Source organism: Garra rufa, chromosome 15 (genome assembly GCF_049309525.1).
Source record: "Garra rufa chromosome 15, GarRuf1.0, whole genome shotgun sequence".
Taxonomy (NCBI): Eukaryota; Metazoa; Chordata; class Actinopteri; order Cypriniformes; family Cyprinidae; genus Garra; species Garra rufa.
In genome coordinates, this window is record NC_133375.1 from 31063401 (window position 1) to 31080631 (window position 17231).

The window sequence follows — 17231 nt, forward strand, 5'->3', positions numbered from 1 at the left end:
TTCTTCTTCTTTTTTCCCCTCTAGTCCTTTTTCCATTTTCTTTAGTTTGGTTAGCTTTGGATCGCAGTGAACTCATTCATGGTGTGTTTAGGCTGAATGTAAAGCTTTTCAGCATTCCATCGACCAATTAAATTCTGCCAGTTGCATTGTGGGTAAGAAAAGTAGTTGACAGCTTTCATTGTTGTGCACTCTTCACTAAGTTGTGAAGGTATATAGAGGGGCCAACCACCTTGGCACAGCGTTGGGCACTAAACCGTTGACACCCACAATTGAAAAAGCAACAAACAGTTCTTGTTGTTTGTCTGTCTCGCTTGAAGAGTTTGTAAAGTGTTACACTACGCATTTAGCCGTATTGAGATTTCCCTCGGTCGCCTTGGCCTGAAAGAGAGAGAAATTGAACAGAAACGCACACAAACACAACAGCAAAAAAATCTCACCCAATAACAGGAATTGAAACTTTGGCCAACAAAAGGCATTTGTGAACGCTCATTGTGTCCGCCGTCTATTTCTCCTTCCTCAACGGTCAGTGCTCATGAATGCCCAAGAATCTTAAGAACAAATATATTCAGACGGAGTGCGATCTGTGACGGTTTATTTAGAGGGTGTGTGAATGTAAGAGCTTGGACGCGAGGACATGTTTTTCTCAAAGGCACGTAATTATGAATGGAGCCTGGCATGGCGACTTCCAGCCTGTGCATTCAGTGGGTGGCTGGCACCATACTGCAGGCTGTAGGATGGCACGGTTCACTCAAGTGCCCCCATTGAGTCGCCCGCCGCCAGCTGGATCTCTGCTCGGCGGGACCCGGGGACCTACGCGCTGCTGCCAAGCCAAGCGTGTGTGGAGACTGCCATCTAGACGCTCACAGTGGAATAACTGTTGACTGAGTGCCAGTGTCTGTGAGAGTGGAGGGAAAAAAATGGAGAGAGATATTAGCGGTTGAGAATTATATAAAGATCACAAGATTGTTTAAAAATGGGTTGAAGATGCCGCAGGCTGTGGCACTCTACTGTTGCACTCTGCTCTAGAAAGAGGTGCATTAACAGCTCTTCCATATCATAGTGCAAAAACCAACATCTAAAATCGTTAATATTCTTGAGGTAGTGTCTGATTTTTGAAGTCTTTTTCTAACCATGTGAACTTCACAAATGTCATCTTGTGTAGGCTGAACTCTGAAATAAGTACAAAGGAAACCTCATCCTTTAATGTCTGAGGTTTACCAGATTTGTATTTTGTCATCATATTGGCCTAGTTGTTTCTTGTTTTTGTTTTAGAAGCATCCAACACAAAAATGAAAAATCTGTCATCATTTACTGACCCTCAGGTTGTTCCAAACCACTATGAGTTTCTTTCTCCTGTTAAAGGGGTCATGAATTGCCTTTGTTTTTTTATTTTGTACTGTTCTCTGAGGTCCACTTATAATGTTATCTAGCTTTGTACATCAAAATATGTCATAATTTAGATGTAATAGGCTAATTGTTCTGTTTTGACCGCCTTTATCGAACGCTCCATTTGAATAGGCGCGGCAGATTGTTGGTTCTGAAATAAACGCCCACTGGTATTATTGGGTTACGTTTTTACAGTTTTTCATAGATGGATGCTGTTGTGATTTAGGTTGTAAATGCATAAATACTCAGTACATATGAAACGATCTGGTGCGACATTACTGTTGCATCCAATATAGTTGGCACAGCATTGACATTTATTTTCAATCTCCTGCAATATTTAAAATTCTGCATAGAATTGTCTTGTTTGTAAATGAATCTGTGGTAAAATGAAGTGAAAAAAAGGACCAATTTCTTACTGACTCGGTCTGGAACTTCATTAAAAGTAAAGTTCATGTTGGGATCAGAAAGAAGGCAATGCAAAGTTTTTCCACAATTTACCACTGCACAACATTTTGTCTTCAGAGTGATCTTCAGCGTTTGGTTTCTGTGTAGACCTCCGTTTGTCTCTCTCATTGTTATTTACCTACTACATACGTGAATCGGTTGGTGGGGCTAAACAGAAAATGATGTAGACGCAGGTTCTGATCTACTTCTATGGAGGTGGTGTTTAGCCACACAATTGCATCATAAAGCAATTGCATCATAAAGCAATTGCCTGTCATTTTTTCAGATTGGCTTTATTCTAAGCTGTTTTTAGAATAACAGGGAAGTTTCGAGTTCTGAAACTTACAGGATGTATATTGTACAATGACCTTTGTTTTTGGAAATTTTATTTCTCAGTTTATGACCTTTTTAAACAAGAAGAATGCAGGTATCCAAACAGTTGATATGTTGCAACTGCCTTCCATAGTATGGAAAAAAAATACTATGGAAGGCAATAGCTACCATCAACAGACTAAGTGTTGTAAATAGTGTATATATAGAGTAAATACATTTTAATTTTTGGGTGAACTGTCCCATTAAATACTACTTGTTAATGCATTTTTTTTTTTTTACTGAACAGTTTATACAGTTATGGAAAAACTGGAAATGTCGAATTTTACAGTTGTGAATTCCGGGCCTAAAAGTAATAGAAATTAGGGATGCGTGATATTGTATTTTTGGCCGATGCAGATACCGATACAGACATTAATATATTTCCTTTTATTTGGAAAAACAACAAGTCTCTCCTGTGCGGAAATTATAAGCAAATTATTTTTAATTTTGGTTAGTTTTTTTAGTAACAATAGCTTATTTGTTAGAATTATATAAACAATAATGAAGTTATTTCATAATGATAATTGAAGCTTTGAAAATAACTATAAATAAATTATAAATCAATTGCTGCATTTTTTTTTTCTTTTAGAAAAATGCAGTGGTAACCTTAACATATTTTATTTTAAGATTTAACATTTGTAGATGGTCTAAAGCAAAAGAGTTGTAAAAATTCAGAAAATCTTTTAGAGCGTATAATTTGTTTAAAAATATAACATTAGACATTAATGAATAAATCAGTATATATAAAATTATTTAATTTACAAAGTGTCATGTTTGTGAATTTATTTATTTTGTATTCATGTAAGCTATAGCTTCTGCACTGTAAAAACAATTCCATAAAATTTACGGTAAAAAACGACAGCTGTGGTTGTCAGAATATTACCTTAAAAATAAGGTAGCAGCGTTTTAGGTTTTACGGTTTTAACTTAAATTTACATTTCTTTTACCAGGCTTTTACTGTAGCATTTTTGCAGACTTTTACCGTTAAATTCACGGTCACTTTTTTTACAGTGTGAACTTTAAATCAAAACATACTCATGATTTTATGACATCAATTACTGTTTTATTTAATCAGAAACACAGTCTAAATATTATCTGTGCATTTTACTTTCATTTTATTAGAAGTAGGCCAACAGCGCCCCCTATGGAATTAAAACTCCGTACCGAATGGGCATTAGGACCCAGGGGAGGCTGGTTTAACCGAATAAGCCACACTGCTGACATGAATGGCTAGCACACCCTGAGCCTCTTATTGGCAACATGTGAGTTATTCCTCTTAGACATATGACATAACGACAATTTTTCATATCAGGCCGATATTTACATTTAAAGCCATTATAGGCCGAATCTGATTATATTGTGCTTCCTCAATGGAAATTAGTATAATCTTTAAAACTGTAGTCATTAAAATGCATGTAGTCTTTATATTTTTCATATTATCATTTTGTGTAAAAAAAACGGACCAAAATTTTGGTTGTTATTCAGTAATAATGTTTCCCTCCAGTAAACAATAAACCACTACGACTGGATTGAGTCAGCAAATTCTAAAATTGATCATCGAGATTAGTCAGCTTTGTGAACAAATCATTTAGACTGGTTTTGTGAACTGAACCAATCGCTTGAGTGATATCTTTCCGACCTAAATGAATGAACACTTAACAGCTAGGGCAGACTTCCAGATTTCCTTTTTTCTTTCTTTTTTCTTTTTTTTGGTCACAAAATGTAACACTTATATAAGGTTAGATAGATAGATAAATATGTGACCCTGTTGGGATGTTACGATAGGACAATATTAGGCCAAAATACAGCCGTTTAAAAATCTGGAATCTGAGGGTGCACAAAAATCTAAATATTGAGAAAATCGCCTTTAAAGTTGTTAAGGTTCTTAGCAATGCATATTACTAATTAAAAATTAAGTTTTGATATATTTATGGTACAAAATTGACAAAATATCTTCATGGAACATGATCTTTACTTAATACAATGTATATACAATGTATTTTTGGCGGAGTGGTTTCGTGTTTCAGGGTCACATATGTCTAACTTGCATACATACAGTATACACGAAGAATGTTATATAGTACATAGCATACCTCAACTTAGGGCTGGGCAACAATTCCATAACGATAATTATCACGATATAGTTTTTTTTTTTTTTTTGATAAAACGATAATGACAGTTCGATAAGCGCTCAATAATGTTTACGCACTATGCGTAACGCTGTGCAGCATTTTGCAGCCTGCACTTCCGGATGCCGCACGCAGTATTTAGTTTACAGCCACAGGGCTCTACAGTGCGACCATTTCACTCGCATTTGCGACTAAAAATTAGTACGTGCGACTGTACAAAAAAATTTAGGAGCACCATGTGCGACTGACTCGATCAGCATATTTGTGTTTGCGCTCAGCGGAGTTTCAAAGGTTTCTACGTGTTTTTGCAACATTGAGTAATAATGTATCACGGACATATCTCACGAATCCTTTCATAAATAAAGTGTAGAGAGAGTGTAAATAAGAGACTGATTGTGCAGTGGAGAGAGCGTCGTTGTTTATAATAGAGCTTTGTGATATCGCGAACTAAGATGAGTGACAGCTTTTAATCGTTTTTTTAAGGGAGATTGTAAATGAGATACTGATCTAATACAGCAGTTAAATAAACAAGAAATTATTATTAAGTGACTTACATTGACCGACTACAACACTATGCCTGATTTTGCTCTATTTCATTGTCAAAAGTAGTCTGAAACAAGTCACAACTGCGCGCATCTCCATTTAAACACAGCGGTGTTTCGTTTATGAAGGAATGTGCATTTCCGAATCTAGTGAAATGATTCAATTTCCCATTCATAAAGACAGACACTTGCTTTATTCCCGAATGAACCATCTGTTCAAACGAATCAAATGAATGATATGATTCAGTAATTAATAGGGCTGGGTGTTGTGACCAATTTGGCAATTCGATTCGATTCTTATTTTTATGGATTCGATTCGATTCGATTTAGATTTCGATTCGATTCGATATCGATTAGCTATCAATATTTCATTTAAAATGTTAGTTTTGCAGACATGGGATCCATATTTTGATATAAATGCTGATAACTGAAACTCTCCTACTTAAGTTTATTACTGAAATACACATCTACATTAATAATAGGGTGCACACAGTTGTTTATTTTAAACAACTTTTATTTTAAATGCACATTGTAACAAGAAGTCATAAATATGTGCATCCATTGTACACCATGTAAACAAACTGCAAAATGCACATCACTCTAAAAAAAATAAAAAGACTGCAACAGTAAAATCTATTAAGAACTTCAAACATGTTTAAGAAATAAAACATTTTTCTAAATTCAAAACATTCAAAACAGGCCCATCATAAAGCCCTTGTCTGCGTATACAAAACATTATAACTGTTCATAAAACTAACAGTTCTTAACTACAGCCTAATAATTTTTGATCACCAGATTTTTCTGCAAAAAAAAGCAGCTGATCAACATGTTCTGATCTGATCTAAGGCAGCTCCTTTGCGCTGTGATTAGATCACCAGCGGTTGACAAAACTCTCTCAGCAGGAACACTAGTGCCACCTTCAGGACGAGAGGTGAATATTCATATCCTCTTACGTGAAGCACCTGCATTAAGAATCGATTCGGGGATTTCCGAATCGATGTTTCAAAGCAGCTTAACAGAGCTTTTCTGTTAAGCTGCTTTGAAACACTGTGTATTGTGAAAACCACTATACAAATAAATTTGACTTGACATTTCAATTAGATTTTGGTTCCTCATACTAAGCTACTCAGATTTTATACATCATGCTATTCCATCATGTCGGGGATTGATATACATCATGCTATTCCATCATGTCGGGGATTTCCCGAATCGATATCGTTGCCTTAAACTGAAGATCGATTAAAATCGGAGAATCGATATTTTTTACCCAGCCCTAGTAATTAAATCAGTGTGTTGACGCCACCTGCTTGCAGATCTGTTCAGTTATTTAAATCTTTAATATTTCTGTATTCAAAATTTTATATTTAAAACATTGATTTTAACATGAATATATGATTTTGATTGCACTCATGTCACCTCTGAGCCTCATTAAACTTATGAAAAGATAAAAACAAAGGTAAAAAAACTAAATTCCCCTGTAAATCACTTTGAGGAGTCAGATATCACCTCGTAATTTTTGAGATAATTTTCGAGTTTTGATTATTGTTTAGAATGTGCTCCTAAAATTTTGACTGTGCTCCTAAATTTAAGTTAGGAGCACAAGTGTTCCTAGCAAGAAAAGTAAGCATAGAGCCCTGAGCCATTTTTATTTATTTATTTATATTGTCAGACAGCTAAAACATTTTACAAAATGTGTTAAATCAGCTGCACAAAGGGATTGGCATGCTGAAAAGATTTGTCTATTTTTATTTTTGTTGAATGATAAATATACTTAAAAATCACTTTAACTCTGCATTTACAGTCAGAGCCATGTTACAGGTGTTGTATCATATTACAGTTCTTATTTTTTATAAAAACGTTTTATATATTCTAGGGATGCACCGATCATGATTTTTCATGGCCGATTCCGATACCGATTTTTTACAAGCAAGCTGGCCGATTCCGATACCGATTTCCGATTTTTTCAAAAACAAGAAGTTATGCAAGTAAACAACATAAACAACATGTTTATTTAGTATTTAACAGGCCAATCTGGCTTTGGCTATTGAATCAATAGCATCTGACATCTGAAATTACATAATAAATAAAAAATATGAAAGTAAATACAGTTTAATAAGTAAAACATGCTTTTAGTAAAGTAAAACAGCAAGCCAACAGGCATTTTAATGTAAAATAATAATAATCATTCTTAACAGAACAGACTTTTATTTTTGGCTTTTCAAAAGTAAAGTAATGCTTTTTACAAAAATAAGCATCTCAGCTTTGTCACACAAGTGAGTCTGTTTCTTTTTTCATCTGTCACGTGAGAAGCTAAGCTGAACAAACGTTCGCTGTCTGCGCTTGTGCAGGGCGAGGACAGGTACGCTTGCGCAACTTCAGCGAGCACAGAAAAGCGGCTGTCCTTTGCAGACATTGCAGATTGCAATCTTCACGTCCTGCTCACAGATTTCGAAAAACCGCCTCACAAGTGACATGTTTCTGAATGAATCGAATGCCGCGGCCCGCGTACACACTTCCGGAAAAAAACCGGCCGGGATAAAAACGAAAACCGGCCGGTTGCCGATCGCGCGTTAGATGCAAAAACCGGCCGGTTTCGATTTATGGCCGGTCAACCGGTGCATCCCTAATATATTCTATTAATATTAATAATATTGTATTCTATTGATGTTGATTTTACTATTAATATTCTAATCTGTATTCTACCTCAATTGATCATTATTTGGAACGTATTTGTCATGTTCTGACAATAAACCATAAATAATAATTAACTGTCTGGTTTTTCTTTCATTCAGGAGTAAAAATCTGCCTTTAAAATTGATAGATATAAAGATTTGACATTTATCATGATAATTATCGATATCGACTGATATGAAAAAAATTATCGTGATAATTTTTTTTGCCATATCGCCCAGCCCTACCTCAACTGCTTAATTGCAGTGTATATATATTATAGCCCAGCTGTAATCTGCTAAACACAACAAGAAGGCATAAAGATATTAAAAACATTAACATTATGATTTTCTGTTAAGATGCTTTGAAACACTGTGTATTGTGAAAACCGCTATACAAATAAATTTGACTTGACATTTCAATTAGATTTTGGTTCCTCATACTAAGCTACTCAGATTTTATACATCATGCTATTCCATCATGTCTGGTTGTCCAATTATAAACTTTGAATTATGTGACTATTTTGACCTATAGATGTCACTGAGGCTGCAGCAGTGCCTGTGTTTTTCTTTTTTTTCTGGACATTTCTTTAATTTATCCAATGTTTGGGTTTTCCTTTTTGTGTCTAACGAGTTTCTGAATGCCCCCGGAGCCTAACGTCTTTAACCTTTTGGTATTGTAATAAGGTGGTATAAAGTCAGGCATTGTGTGCTGTGGCTGGCCCCCCGCTCCTGCTCTTACAGCGATATGTGCTGACCCTGGAGGAGAAGAGAGGAGCCTTTGTCCCGCCAGCGCTCAGAGAAAAGACATTATTTACTGCCACAGGGGAACACGGGGGCACGGGGGAATTCAGCCATCAGCCGCTGAGAGAGTACGAGAGAGAGAGAGGGAGTGAGAGCAAGTGCCAGAAAAAGCCGTTTTGTGTCCTCAGCAGAGCAAAAAAAGGGTGATTTTCTCTGGGTCGGACAATCGAGCGTCTGTTGGGCCCTGCCCATATTATTATACCAGTAAAGCCTGTTTACATTGAGTCTGATACTGTTTGGTTTTCAGCACTGCCGCCATTGTGGATCATGCAGAGTGGTGTAAGGAGGTGCAAGCTTTTTTCCCCGCTCTCTCTCTTTTCGCTCCCTCACTTTATCTGTTTCTCTCTATTCCAAGTCCCCTTTTCTAAACTCATCAACAACGTTTAATAATTGGATGTTGAAATCAGTTTCCGCTTACAGTGGTTAGATAAAGAGAACATAAAAATGTCAGGAGACCCAGTGTTCACAATGGATCATAAAGCAAATACAGAAAGGCAGGAGATTCTGTTCCTCATATAATGCATTACATGGGTAGTTTTTCATGATTTTAGGGTTTTAAACCTAGGACGCTCCATCCAGACAGTCAGTAATAATGTATATGTTCTATTCTTATAACATATACAGTATATGGTCAGATTTAAAAATAAATAAATTTATAAAAAAGATTTATAAAATATATTTTTATATATGCACTACCAGTCAAAAGTTTTTCAATAGTAAGATTTTTTTTTAAATGAGTCTTTTCTACTCACCAAGCCTCAATTTTTCAAAAAAAAAAAAAAAAAAAAAAAATCCAAAGTATAGCAAAAACAGTACAATTTTGATATTTTTACTATTTAAAATACTGCTTTCTTTTTAAATATTTTTTTAAATGTAATTTATTCCTGTGATTTCAAAGCTGAATGTTTAGCATCATTACTTTAGTCATATGATCCTTCAGAAATAAATCTAATATTCTGATTTGCTGCTAAAAAACATTTATTATTATTATTATGATTATGTTGAAAATTTTTGGCAGGTTTCTTAGGTGAATAGAATGTTCAGAAGAATAGCATTTGTCTGCCTTTATCATCACTTTTGATCAATTTAAAGCATCCTTGCTTAAATTAATAAAAGTATTATTAATTTCTATAATTTCTTCCCAAAAAGAAAACAAAATTATTCCGAATCCAAGCTTTTGAATGGTATAGTGTAAAATGTTACAAAAGCTTTTTATTTCAGATAAATGCTGATCTTTGGATCTTCCTATTCACCAAAGAATCCTGAAAAAAGGTGAAATGATTGGTAATTTTCTAAAAAAAATATTTTTAACCACAAATGTTCATCTAGTAAAAAAAGCACAAATGCTGGTCTAATAAAGTAAAAAATATTTTATTGGTAGGATTTTTTTTTTTTTTTACAGCATAAATAAAATGGCATAAATGCCAGGGAGAAAGAAAAATTAATTATTAATTAACTCATTAATTAATTCAGTTATTTTGTTTGGTGTTTTTATTTATAAGTACTGGTAATAATAAAAACAAAATTACTGTGCAATAAAGTAAAATAAAGTTTTAAGTTCTCATTCACTTATTTTTCATTGTTTAAATAACAAAAAAAATTGAGTTTAAATAGGATATCCCTTTATAGAAATAATTTCCTAAATTATTATGATTTTTTTTTTTTTTTTTTTAACATTTTACAAAGTTCAAATGGTACTGCAAAACAGGAATAACCCAGTCGCCATTTACAAGACTGATTGTTTTGGTTCTAACTGGGGAAAAAACCTTGCAGAGTTTGGGGTCAGCAATATTTTTATTTTATTTATTAAAAAAAAAAAAGAATACTTTTATTCAGCAAGAACACATTAAATTGATCAAAAGTGACAGTAAAGACATTTCTAATGTTATAAATGATTTCATTTCAAATAAATGAAACTTTTTTTCCATCAAAGAATCACTTTTTCCAAGTTTTTTCAATATTGATAAAAATGAGAAATGTTTCTTAAATAGCAACTCTGCATATTAGAATGATTTTTGAAAAAAGCTGAAGTAATGATGCTTAAAATTTAGCTTTGATCACAGGAATAAATTACAGTTTAAAATATATTCAAATAGAAAGTAGTTATTTTAAATAGTGAAAATATTTCACAATATTACTGCTTTTGCTGTTTTCGGATCAAATAATTGCAGGCTTGGTGAGCACAATAAAACATGAAAAATCTAACCGTTCAAAAACTTTTGACTGGAAGTGTATTTTTTTAATTAGAAAAATATATATTAAAAAAATATATCATAATAACCAATGCTGCTTAATATTTTTGTGGAAACAGTGATACATTTTTTCAGGATTCTTTGATAGTTAATACAAAAGAGTAGCATCTACATGAATTATAAAACTTCTGTAGTATCATAAATCAATTAAAAAATCAAAGTACAGAATAAAAGTATTAAAAGCAATTACTGACCCCAAACCATTGAACAGTATTGTTCATGTGTGTATATATAATATTTTAATAGAATATAAAAGATTTTAGTAATGATAGAGATATGCTTCTTATAGCAATTTTAACTCTATTTGAGCTAATCCACATTTTCCTCTGTCCTGTATAGTAATTTCTCCAGTGAAGCATCTCAGACCGGCCCCTTTGGACCCCAAAGCCAATCAGAAGCCACAGCACCTACGCCCTCGGCCCCGCCTTCTTCAGCCTCAGCCTCAGCCTCAGCCTCAGCATCTGCATCTGGATCTGCATCTGCATCATCATCTTCCTCACCCCCATCCTCATCCAGCCCAGCCTTCTGCCCTGTCCAGCCCTCTCGGCACATCGTGGAAAGGCAGTCACGGATGCTCAACTTCCATGTGGAGTACAGACAGCGCTCCATAGAGGTGGTGCTGGAGGATGCCAGCACAGTCAGTAAGCATGCAGAATGTTTTCAGACATTAACACTAGATTGGTTAATCATTCAATCTTTTGGCTTTAGACAGTTTACTGGCACACATCCAAAAAAAGAGTCTGCATGTCAGTGCTGCTCTTGCAAAGGTAGCGCACGGTTAGCACCAACAGTAATTTCCTAGAAGTACACGTTATACTGAGCATGTAGCCCACAATTGTTACCCACAATTTTCTACACTTAGATTGGGCTTTTGTCAAATAGGCAATAATTAACATGCCATCTACAATAATAAACTTGTTTTAAAGCGTTTTCTCAGAAATGATTGGAGCATTTTCTTGGTAGATGTAGATGTAGATGTAGATGTACTGAGCTTTGATTCTAGGTAAGACACAAACTGAACCACACACAGTTGATGCGACTGTATTTCTGTGAATGAAAGTTGAATCTTGTGTCACGGGCAAAGTCAACAGGAAGAGCTCTGCAGGGCTGGCACTCAACACAACCCACACAAATACAATTGCCTTTTTGGTATTGGAATAATAGTCGACTTATTGGTGTGTTAAACAGTTTTTATATCCTTCAAATACATGTATTTTATTTTATTTTTATTATTATATATGAATGTGTTCGTGTGGTATTCATATTAATGATTTTTATTCATTAATACAATTTATTACAATGTATTATGTTGCTTTTGTTTGGGTCATTTTACCATACACTTATTGTAAATGTGAAATGTGTTGTGGATATGTGATCTGCAGAGGTTGTTTTGAGGGTGAAAAGTCTTTGATGCAATCATAGTTTCATCAAGTTTCTGTCTGAAGCTTTTCTAATGCATGTCAGTATAAATGCAAAATAGATCACTGTATTCACAAACCAGTAGCTAGGATAGATAATTAGCTAACCTAGTTTTATGTGTGGTGGAAAAATGAAGGAATATGCTAAACTTTTTCTGGTGAATGCTTGTCTGCAGTACACATATACTAGAAAGTTTGACAAATGAAAGGGTTTTATGTATTTATGATTTTGTTTTTGTGCAAGCAAAAGAAATTTAGCAGATTGGCTCTTAAACTGGCTAAAGATAAGTAGTACTTTACTAAAACTAGACTAGATAAATACTGACCTCTAGTGGTAACTAAACCACTAAACTGCCATTACTATTTAATAACCTATTCTTATTTCTTTCTCTCTGCAGGTGATATTAAAACTATTTTAGAGACTGAGCTACAGGTGCCTGTCTCTAAAATGCAGTTAAAAGGCTGGAAAAGCGGAGAAGTATCTGACAGTGTAAGAATGACACTATATAACACATGCTGCTGATATTAAGATTATTGGTGCACGGATTTTCTTAATGCATTAAAGGGATAGTTCACCCACAAAATCTAAATTCTGTCTTTATTTACTCATTTCATGTTTTTCCAAACCTGTAAGACATTTGTTCTTCTTAACACAAGTTAAGATATTTTTGATGAAATCAGAGCTTTCTGACTCTAGATGGACAGCTACACAACTGAAACATGCAAGACCAAGAAAGGTAGTAAAGACATTGTTAAAATAGTCAATGTGACATCAGTGGTTTAACCGTAATTTTATGAAGAGATGAGAATATTTTTGTGCGCAAAAAAAACAACAACTTTATTCAACAATTTCTTCTCTTCTGTGTCAGTCTATTTTTGTTTTCTTTGCACACAAGCTTTTTAAAATTAGGGTTAAATCACTGATGTCACATGTACTATTTAATGTCATTTTTACCTTTTTAGGACTTGAACGTGTCAGTTGCATTGCTGTCTATGCAGAAAGCTCTCGACTTTCCAAAAAATATCATAATTTGTGTTTCCAAGACGAATGAAGATCTTGCAGGTTTGCAACGACATGAGGGTGAGTAATTAATTTCAGTTTTCATTTTTGGGTGAACTAGCCATTTAATGGTGCATTATTTTATTTTATTTTAAATGTAAAACTTTAGATATGTTTAAAATTATTTAAATAGCAGTTGCAAATACATTGCAACTGCCTTGTTCAGGGATGGGGATCTAAAAATGTCAATTTTATTATTGGTGAATTTATTTTAGTGTTTTTTGTTGTTGTTGTTGTTTCTTTTTTTCATTAAATTTCTCTGTGTAGTATGTTATACTTGTAAAATGGCAACTTCAAAGCGTTTATGACCTCATTGGTGGTTTTCTTCTCTTAGACTGTTCTGCGGAGTTTACATCTGCCCAAGAACAACAGTTTGTATGTTCTCACCCCTGATATTGCCCCTTCAGCCAGCACCAGCCAGAGCAGGTATGTTTAACTGTGTTATAAAAATGCTAAAAACAATTAATGTACATGCATTTTCTAGAGTATCCAAAATTAACAGACCTGATATTAGAGCATCTAACTGAGAGGTTGGACATCTATTCCTGTAGTTGCTAATTATGTAAGTGTGTATGTGTGAGTGGCGCATCACTTTATATACAGTTGAGGTTAAATGTTTACATACACCTAGCAGAATCTGCAAAATGTAATTTATTTTACCAAAAAAAGGATCAAACAAAATGTTGTTTTTTTTTATTTAGTACTAACCTGAATAAGATATTTCACCTAACAGACATTTACATATAGTTCACATAAGAAAATAGTTGAATTTTTAAAAAAGACCCCGTTCAAATGATTACATACACTTGATTCTTAATACAGTGTTGTTACGTGAATGATCCACAGCTGTTTTTTTGTTTAGTGATAGTTGTTCATGAGTCCCTTGTTTGTCCTGAACAGTTAAACTGCCTGCTGATCTTCAGAAAAATCCTTTGGGTCTCACAAATCCTTTGGTTTTCTTAGCATTTCTCTGTATTTGAACCCTTTCCAACAATGACTATGATTTTGAGATCTATCTTTTCACACTGAGGACAACTTATGACTCATATGCAACTATTACAGAAGGTTTAAACTTTCACTGATGCTCCAGAAGGAAACACAATGCATTAACCGGGGATGAAAACCTTTTTAAATTTGAAGATCAGGGTAAATTTAACTTATTCTGTCCTCTGGGAAACATGTTATTATATTCTGTAGCTTCTGAAGGGCAATACTAAATGGAAAAAAAAATATGATATTTAGCCAAAATAAGAAAAATGTACACCTCTTCATTCTGTTTAAAAGTTTACTCCCCTGGCTCTTAAAGCATAGTTTTTCCTTCTGGAGTTTAATATCAGTCCCTCAGTTGTCCTCAGTGTGAAAGCCTGAAGTTGTTTTTTAATACTCTCAAAATTCTGGTTTATCACACAGTCATATAGACATTTAAAAAATATGTGACCCTGGACCACAAAACCAGTCTTAAGTCGCTGGGGTATATTTATAGCAATAGCCAAAAATACACTGTATGGGTCAAAATTATTGATTTTTCTTTTATGTAAAAAATCATTAGGAAATTAAGTAAAGATCATGTTACATTACGTTTTTTTGTAAAATTCATACTGTAAACTTATCAAAAATGTAATTTTTAATTAGTAATATGCATTGTTAATAACTTAATTTGGAGAACTTTAAAGGTGATTTTCTCAGTATTTAGATTTTTTTGCACCCTTAGATTCCAGATTTTCAAATAGATGTATCTCGGCCAAATATTGTCCTATCCTAACAAACTATACATCAATAGAAAGCTTATTTATTGAGCTTTCATATGATGTATATATCTCAGTTTTGTAAAATTTAACCTTATGACTGGTTTTGTGGTCCAGGGTCACATATAGGTATTTTACATTAAATTTTGTGTTCTCAGTAATGATAAATGAGACTGATGGCATGACGTTCCTAGGATTTAGACAAATATGTCTATAATTTATAGAAAGTGTTTATCAGGATTTCTTCAATGCGTGTAATATAATGTGTAATAATATATAGCAACATATGAATGTCTGTCAATAGAGAAGATGCTGTTTTGCAACAGAATTTTGTAGTTAACACATCTACCAGCAGGGGCTGACTGGACCGCGTGAACCAGACAAACCTTGATCCCTTGTGTTTAAGAGAAGTCCCACACTCACCACTAGGTGGCGTTGCAAGACCGCATTTTAGACGATAACAGTAGCTGAGCGTTTTGATTGTAAAGCATTTTAATCAACCAAAGTGATTTCTTCTTTAGCATTTTCTTGCTCAGCAAGGAAGCATTGAATATATAAAAATCAAAGTCAAGATTTCTATTTCAAAGAAACGCTGTTTTTGAACATTCTATTCATCAAAAAATCCTGAAAAAGCTTCGGCTTCCAGAAAAATATTAAGCAACCGTCTGTTCTCAATATGGATAATAAGAAATGTTTTTTAAAACACCAAATCAGAATATTAGAATGATTTCTAAATAATCATGTGACACTGAAGACTAGAGTAATTGCTGCTGATTTTTTTTTTTTACTTTGTATTCAAAGTAATAAATTGCACTTTAACATGTATTAAAATAGATAATTCATAATATTACAGATTTGACTGTATTTTTGACCAAATTAAGAGCCTTTTTTGAAAAAATCTGAAAGACCCGAAACTTTTGAATGTTAGTGTATATATCGAATCTTATAAAAAGTTTAGGAATTTAGTAACGCATATGTGAATTTCGAGATGCTGTGACTCAATATACATCACTTTCAAAAAGAGATAAAGCAAAAAAAAAGGTTGATTATAGCCCGTCATCCTTTATTTAAATAAGCAAGACGTTGACATTGTGGTCAGAGCAGTGCGATTCAAAGTAATAAATGAAAGTAACTCCAATTAGAAAGGGCTGCATGTGTGTGTTATATTGATGTGCATGTGTTTGTGTGTGTAATTATGTGTTGATTAGCACTGCTGTAAGCCCCGGCGGGAGGTGGTGGCGATGCCGTCAAGCGACTGGGTATAAACTGGCATCTCTGTCAGCTTGTGTGGACACTGTACTCTAGAGTGCGAAAACATTCTGAGAAAAGTACTAAATGGGCTGTAAACTAACATTGTGATAACAGTACCCTCCAAAGCACATCAGCACTTAATTTTTTCCCCTCTGGTTATTTGGCACCTTTTCAGACGCCTACGTTTCATTTGGTCCGGAAGCATTTTGTGTGTGTGTATTTTTTTATGTTCTGATTTTGAAGATTGCAACAAAAACACACATCACTGTGACGTACGGCATGCTATTGTGGACCTCATTCTTGTTCACGGGTTTAATGGATCCGTCGAGATCACATATATTAACGCAATCCTGACAGCTGCTCTCGCTCGTCTCATTTTTCCCTATCGGGCAGGTGACGTGCCACTGAGACCTTGTCACCTCTGTCTCTAAATGGCACAATATCTAATATCCAGCACCTACTAGAGCTCATCATCAGTGGCAGGCTCTAATTATTTCCCAGAAACTATTTTAGAGGAGTCAAAATAGGGGAGAAAAAGAGAGGGCCGGTGTTAGTTAGGTGCGACCCCATTGTTGCCCGTGATTGTCCTCTCCTGGTGCAGTGAGAAGAGGGCTTCCAGGAGGGTGAGCAGAGAAGCTGTTAACTGCCTTTATAAATAACTGTCACAGAGAGATGGAGAGAGAGTGAAGTGTTCCTCAGCAGACTTCACTCCTGCTGTATTGCTCTTCTCTGGCTGTATCTCTCAGGGGCAGTTCAGATGCTGTTTTCTCATCTGCACAGGCATCTTTACTTACACTTATTTTAAACCTGGCTCGAGCAGAATGTCAGTGTTTCTGTGTGATTTAGCAAATTAATAGAAAGAAACTGTGTGAAATGATAACTGGGTCACTTTTGCTATGCGGTACTTTTTCTTGTCCCTGTCATGTATGTCGTTAGTTTATTGGATGAAATATTTAATGACATTTTTACAGATGGAATTCATATTAGTTGGCTTTTTGTAATCACAAAATGACAAAAAGCAAACAAAGCAGTGATTATGAAAAATGTAATTTTTGTAAAAAGTACTTTATTGGCAAATTTTTATTTATTTATTTTTACAGCATAAATACAGCAAGGATTTGGTAAGGATTGCCTGGGAGAAAGAAAAATGAAACTTAAA

General features: G+C 34.4%; 1 protein-coding gene across 2 annotated transcripts in view; it reads left to right on the forward strand.

The window, feature by feature from the left end:
• faf1 (Fas (TNFRSF6) associated factor 1) overlaps positions 1-17231 on the forward strand; it is a 98854-nt gene that overhangs the window by 9714 nt on the left and 71909 nt on the right. For both annotated transcript variants that reach the window (XM_073819145.1, XM_073819146.1), the window contains exons 4-6: positions 10938-11239; positions 12415-12506; positions 13411-13502. In XM_073819145.1, coding sequence (XP_073675246.1) covers positions 10938-11239; positions 12415-12506; positions 13411-13502 — 486 coding nt within the window. The remainder of the gene's footprint in view (positions 1-10937; positions 11240-12414; positions 12507-13410; positions 13503-17231) is intronic.